The sequence below is a fragment of the Musa acuminata genome, chromosome BXJ3-4 (genome assembly GCF_036884655.1).
Source record: "Musa acuminata AAA Group cultivar baxijiao chromosome BXJ3-4, Cavendish_Baxijiao_AAA, whole genome shotgun sequence".
Taxonomy (NCBI): domain Eukaryota; kingdom Viridiplantae; phylum Streptophyta; class Magnoliopsida; order Zingiberales; family Musaceae; genus Musa; species Musa acuminata.
Window position 1 is genome coordinate 1,490,107 of NC_088352.1, and position 7,422 is coordinate 1,497,528.

The following is a 7,422-nucleotide window of genomic DNA, read 5'->3' on the forward strand; positions in this document are numbered from 1 at the left end:
GCCCATACGTCTTATGCAGGCACTGACCGACCTGCTCGATCCTGCGTCGCGCGACACTGCTTTAGGCTTCCCAAGCTGCTTTGTACCGTGCGACATTGCCTCATACAACCTCAAGCGACATGGGCACATCCGATAGGTAGAATAGATGCATGCAACTATCTCGTACGGGTTCGAGGTGTCGCATCAATGCAATGTGCCACGTCAGTTCTAAGGCGCTACGTCGACTCTAACGTAACGGTTAACTGTGATTGCGGAGAAGATGCCCAAATATATCTTATCAAATTGATTTGTTAGATCTGTGACAAGGGCAAACTTAGGTTTGATTGTGCTTTCAACCGGTGAATTGAAACAAAAGGTGGCAAAAGCGATTTAGTTCAAAATAATAATAATAATAATAATAATAATAATAATAATAATAATAATAATAATAATAATAATAATAATAATAATTATTATTATTATTATTATTATTATTATTATTATTATTATTATTATTATTAAGATCATGAAAAAAAAGAGGTATTATTATCATGGGTGTTTGCGGTAGATATTGAAGTCGAGATTAAGAAAAGTTGAGAGGTTGAGAGTTTTATTATTATTATTATTTTATATGAAAAGGAAAATATTAGTTAAATCTCTCGATATTTAGTCAATTATAAGACTATAAATGTTTCAGTCACTCAAATAAGTTTTCCCGTGATCCCACGATCTCCCACCAGCAGTGTATAGTCGAGAAAAGATCACAATGATAATTCTAATTGGTATCGACCGGCAAAAGAATTTGTGTAATTCATTCTAATCATGCATCCCAGAAGTAGGTTGATAGACAATAGCAATGATAACTTTCATTGTCTTGACATGAAATATTCAAGACAAGGAGATGATAGACAATGTTTCTTATGAACATTGGACATCGTCTACCCGAGGATTCTCTTTCGACAACAATCTGCACCATTAATATCATGCTCGAAACCCATTAGGTCATGGTTTTTCCACAAAACATTTCGGTTCCAAAGGATTCTGTTCTGATTAGTGATCTAAAAACCAGTACAATTTTATCTTTTATTTCATATTGTTAGCATCTTTGGTAGATATTTATGGAATTTTGGCCTACAAAATTTGGTAAATCTTTTGGGAGCTTAACATTATATTTGAAGGAGCTTAACATTATAAACCAAATAACAACATCAAGCTGCTCATTTTCCTTTACCTTCCGCAGAAAATATTACAGGCTATTATTTCACTCTGAACTCCTAAGGCCATTCTCACTGTGACAAACATGTCGGGTAGATGTTTATAAGACACAAGATATTGGAGATCAGGAGACCAACATGATCTACATTGTACAGAGATTCATGTTACAACCTGAATCCTCAACCTACTGTTCGACATAAACATTAGCCACAATCCAATTTCTGATTTCTGCTGCATTGGCTTTATCATAGACTTGTATGAGTTTCCTGTTGGGCACAGCATTCCATTCTTCAGCAGCAATCCAACTTGATACCAAGCATAGCAGCCCTCATGTTTCTTCTCTTCTCCATATTAAGCACACCTAATCAAATATCTTCTAGAGCGGTTCATCCCAGGCAAAGAGGCCAATTCTTTTTAGCAGAAGAGTCAGTTCCTAAAATGAAAATAGGAAAAAGTTCACTTTTCTTCAGCTACTTATTGTGCCATCTCATATGAACTTGCAGCAATGTTTCATTGTTGTAGAATTCAGGTCTTGCAAATGAAGTAGCATTCCAATTGCTGTTTAAAACTCGATGGTTATGTCCCATATATATGAATCTCGTTGTGGAATCCCCAAATGAATGGTTAGCAGACCATGATTCTCATCATATGTGAAGTCAACTGCCTCTGCATCAACTGCTACTTTCACAGGAGAAACCGACACATAGGCTCCAAAAACACCACAGCCACGTACTTTCAAATCTATGATTGCCTTTCTCGTGGACTCATAATTGAGCTCCTTGATGGCTCCACCAGAGTTGAACATTTTGATTAGTCCAATGGGGGCAAAAGAAACTCCATTTGACAGCTGCTTCACGGGAGCAACCGTGAAGACTTCATACTCATGAGATCTCAATGTGATCGGCAAGGATGCATTATTTGGCAAATAAATTAACTCGCCTGCCAAACATATTGAGGCAACTTAACAGAAGAATCTAAGATGAATCGCTAAATTTTGTAAATATCAAAATATTATTGTGGACGCAAGATATGAGAGTGCACACCTCCTTGATGAGCATAAATGATAGAATCGCCATTCCAACCACAATCAGCAACTCTTGGAAGGTAATCTACATCCTTGGAACGGACAATGCCAGTTATGGTGCCAGGTTGTTCATCATGGATCAGGTTTTTCTTCCCAACTCTGCACCATCCAGCTCCTTGGCAGTTGAACACCCCAATAACTCCAGTATAATCATTTAAATTCCATATCTTTAAGAGACTGTGTTGCCAGGAACACGATTGAGTTAGAAGATATGTAATCCAGAAATCCTATGAATTAAAACATAGATCAGCTCTTCACCTCTTGCCATCCCTACAAGGGTCGGAAAACAGGCAGTCCCTCGTGGGTCTTCCTGGAAGTTTAGCCCTCAAGATTGATCCATCTGGAAGCACAAGCTTCTTCAACAGATCAAAGTCATGATTCCCAGGTTTGTCACTGCACAAGACAGAAGATTAACATAAGAAAACACTTTTTGATCTCTTCACAAAGAGATAATATTGCAAATTAAGCTTACCTAACATAAATTGCACAACCTCCAACAGCCCGTGCTGCTCCATGGTATTCAGCCATAGGGTGCAGACTCTGAAGAAAAGGCATCAGCCAAGTTAATAGACATGAAAACTTTACAAGTAGTGATAAAGGAAAACATAAATTTTTGTTTGTTTGTTTACATGAAACATATCCCAGTCAGGCTGCATAAATTCTCCAAGAAAAACAGTATTATATGCAACAGATGCAATGTGGATGGTGTGGGAAGCTGGATCTCTTGGCCAGAAGTCATCAGAGGCTCTAACAATAGCAGTTCTCTTTGAGCTGTACCCAGATTAAACAAAGTGAAATGTGTGGAGACCAGCAATTTAACAAAACAACTTCTTACAGTAAATTAGATTTTACCTGTATAAATTATCTGTATTGTGACTCATGCAAGATATAATTCCATTGTCAGGGAAGTTTCTAGCAATTGAAGCATCTAGGGCCTGGTGGTACTTTCTAGCAAGCGTTACCCTTCCACCATGTCCTGCACCTAGTGTCTCAAGAATGTTCTGTACATCTACTTTGACCCCATCGATCCCAGCAGAAGCAAGATATGAGTGGAGCTCATTGTAAAAATTGTAGACCTTCTCAGGGTTAACAAGGCCAAGGCCGTTTTTGGTTATGCTGTCCAAACAATCACAATGTTCATTTGACTGAACCCCAGGAGATGAAATGGGATACTGCAACTTGGAATCATAATGTTCCATTCCAGAAACACCTGGACTTATGCCACCCCAGTATCCGGTAATTGCATGCCACACATAAACATACCTGTGCAAGAAAATTGTGATCGGATGAACAGCTGCTTGATGGATGGACGATCAAACATGAGAATCAACTCCATGTTGTACTATAAAACTAGTTGTCAATCGAGCAAAAAGATGACTTACTTCACTTGATGTTTTTCCTTCGCTTCTGTAACAATATGCGCAAGGCCATTTGCTGGATCTTCATCACGATGTCCCTCCCTACCATTTTTCTGGAACTTGTGGTTTTCCTTGATATGTGTCAGCCTGTTTGAAAAGCTGATAAAAAAAGTAGAAAAAAAGAATTACTTAGTGAAATGTCAGAAGGAAAGCAAACAGATCAAACACTGTCAGTCATGTTAAAGCCACAAAAAGAAAAAAAGTCAGTGGCACTTACTTTGCGGCATTTTCTGATTCAGATGCAATTCCAGTGGGATCCATAGCCACTGACTGCCAGCCATCATCAATTATGACAAATTTCGGGTGAATTCCACCCATTCCTAAGCTGGAGATAACAAAAGATATCTTTAATAAATCAAATAACAAGAGTTCTCCGGAGAAAAAAAACAATTGCATAACACTTGAAAGAAGTTTCTTAAAGGTACAGAAGGCTGCTGTAGCACCTTTCCAATCCTTGTTGAACCCCCTCAGCAGTTACATTAGTATAAAATGCATCCCATGTGCACCAGCCAAACCAATTCAAGATATCTGGCATCTGAGAAAAAAGAAAAATATATATAACATATTGTTGTCGACCAACTTAAAGAGTACACAAGCTGATGAATATATATATATATGTGTGTGTGTGTGTGTGTGTGTGTGTGTGTGTGTATGTATATGTATGTATATATTACCTTCTTCCTCTCTAGATGTGAAAATGTTTGCAAGTGCTTCTCAACGGTCCTGTATAATACAATGAATTCTTTAAATGCTAAACAAAGAGATGTTGCATGACAAAATTGATTTACATCTTAAAGCACTATACCTATTCATGATTGAAAAGGACAATTGAAGGACTTGATAGATTATTTTGCACAGGTTAACAATATAGGGTGCTGGATTATATGAAAATTAATGTTTTATTTATACTAGCTGAAAGTTTATGGAAACCACAACTTTTAAAATGAATGCTAGATTAATGCACTCTTTTAAACATCAATATGCAACACCAAGATGGAAGTATAAAACGTATCAAGAAAAGAATTGCACAATAACCACTAACAACAATGTCTCACATAGCTAAATCAAATCTCTCCCCAATACTGCTAATACCATGGGTTGCCATGCCAAGATATACTGCCCGGTACAGGCAGTACGTACCAGTCCGATAGGGGACTGGTACGTGGACCACCCTGTACCGAGTGGTTTGTCTCATTATTCTTTCCTAATTTAGATTTTTATTATTATTATTATACTAAATTTATATTTATTTCCAACTTAAAAATCTCAATCTATTTATTTTATTTTTCAAGAATTTTTAGAAGTATTTTCAGTCATTTTTCTATGTTGTCAATACACCCTATCGTACTGACACATAATACATCGGTACGGAACGGTATGTACCATACCATCAGCCAGTACACCGATACGGATTGGTAAACGAATCTTGGTTAATGCTAAAAGACATTGCAGGATATACACAACAATTTTCTTATCAACAATGTTCGTACCAACATGAAATGTTTTTAACGAAAAGGTGAGGACAAATAAAATAAACTGCTCACTTGATTGCATATGTGATGACCTCAAATGGATCAGACCCAGCAGCCACAAGAACTAAATGGGTTCCTTCATAAACTTCAACAGCAGGATCACCTGAAAAATCAGGTAGCCAGACGTGTGATAATCATGCAGAGTTACAGAGTAAAGTTAAACGTCTACTTTGTTATTAAAAATGGGGAGATTGCATACCACTTTCCAAGCAAATCTCCAGTTCATCGTTCACATTTCCTTGGAGCACAGCTCTGAAGGCTCCCTCGAGGATCGGCAAGAAGACCGTATAGAGTGCAGGTTGGCCCACCCCACCTTCACTCCCTTCTCCAAAATGAGAACCATCAGCTCCCTCAACGATCAAAAACTGGGTCTCGAAAGGGATATCTCGTCCACAAGAGCCCATCCTCTGAGTCATCCACCACATCTTGAACCGAAAAGTACACATGAACCGGAGGTCCCTGCAATCCCAAGACAGAGATTATCCACCATGAATTCACCAAGAAGGCTACATCGGAACATCAGATTACTCTTATATGGTAAGAAAATTTTGTCGAAGAATCTTTGGAAAGGAAAGACAAATGTCTTGGCCAAACTAAAGCTACGCCTATTTATGTCACTATAGCTTGCTACGATGACAGTGGTGGATCTTGAAAGAGGCCATGCAAATAAAGGAAAAGGAAGAATTTTTACAAACAAGAAGTGAAGGGAACGAAAATAGGAACGGAGTGCATCCTTTGCTACAGAAAAGATTAGGAAAAAAAAAAGAGCAAAAAGGAAACTTACAGAAGCTTTCCGATGGGGAAGACATTGCGGCTCCCTCGGCGCTCGGATCGGACGCCGATAAATGCGGCGTTCATCACCCCGTTCCCGCTGGCGGGCGTCAAGACGACGTTCTCGTGCACATCCGACAAGATCTTCGTCCGCACCACCACCAGATCCCCGTCCTTAACACGAATCCCCGCCCCTACCGTCATCTTCGACCCCCCACCCCACCCAAATCACCAACAAACGAAGAAAAAAAAAGGAGAAAATTTGAAGAAAAAGAAACCGGACGCAAAAATCGCCCAAATTATTCAAGAAATCGAGCTAAATGTTGAACAAGGGGCTCCGAGAAGAATGCTCGTCACTGATGAACCAAACCAACCAGGGTGGGATGCTTCTTTTATATTGGGGAACATCCGAACACTATACGTGTATTCGGCAGCTAAGCAACTTCCAAACAAACACATCAAAATAAATGCCATCACCTCAATAAAAAAAGGCATGATTTCATAGAGGAACACACATACATATTTCTCCTACGCAAAGATCACTTACATAAAGTGCAAAGGACAGTGAAAAAAGATAGGATTAATTGATTTTAAATCTGAATTACGTACAGTAAATTGCATAGGCTCCATTCGATCAGATGTTGGAAGGCAAAAGATTCCGACACAAAATTTTAACTTTCTTGGGCAACTTCTTCCTCCAACGTAGCCGCGACATGCGATTCGAGGGAGGACGCGGTGGGGTCGGAAGGTTGTGCGTGTAGACCTAATCGTTAGTTTTCGGCGGAGTACCGAGACGAGAATTCTTTCGCGAGCGAGGGAACAGCTGCGGATGACGTGTCAGGTACTCCACGCGGGGTGGTCGCCGGGTGGGGCCGAGGAAGAAGAGGTCGAGATGAGGGTGCCGTTCGGACGAGTTCCCTCCCATCGAACAACAGTCGGAAGGAAGGGGATGGACGTCGATCCGCGTCAGAATCTACGTGGTGCCTCGTAAGGAACGACCGATTCAGTTGGAAATGGCGTGTAATCTTTGTAGACGACACGAGTCATCGAGACGTCTCGTTTCCATGCAACAAACAGTAGATGTGTACATGGTAAAATTAGACATCAGACTTCTCGACTCTTGCAACTACTTACCAGCCAAGCAAAGTGAAGTCCGTCGAGTCTGTGAGATTGTTGTCCGTTGTTCTTTGGTTTTTTACGCATATAATGTCATATATAAACTCAATAATAATAATCTTAGTATTTATGGAGGTATATTATTATCGACAACCTGGTGTCTGCTGTGTCTTTACTCACGAGTGAGACTGAAGTGGAGAAGGTTGCTTTTGTGGACTAAAGTGGAGATAAATAGCATGGACTAAGTGTTGTTAATAAGAAGAAAGAAGAAAATCCTTCTTCTCGTGCATTTTGGATCATATCTTGG

The 7,422-nt window shown here is 39.5% G+C and overlaps 1 protein-coding gene across 1 annotated transcript; it reads right to left on the reverse strand.

Moving 5' to 3' along the window:
• Positions 1-1,179: 1,179 nt before the first annotated feature.
• On the reverse strand, positions 1,180-6,900 carry LOC135634786 (probable galactinol--sucrose galactosyltransferase 1). Its single transcript, XM_065145382.1, has 13 exons — positions 6,013-6,900; positions 5,428-5,687; positions 5,241-5,331; positions 4,371-4,419; positions 4,140-4,231; positions 3,914-4,021; positions 3,661-3,795; positions 3,131-3,541; positions 2,908-3,049; positions 2,751-2,818; positions 2,537-2,671; positions 2,238-2,455; positions 1,180-2,133 (listed from the first exon to the last, which is right to left on the reverse strand). Exons 1-13 carry the CDS (start codon positions 6,201-6,203, stop codon positions 1,757-1,759), a joined length of 2,277 nt encoding a protein of 758 aa, XP_065001454.1. The 5' UTR covers positions 6,204-6,900; the 3' UTR covers positions 1,180-1,756.
• Positions 6,901-7,422: the final 522 nt, after the last annotated feature.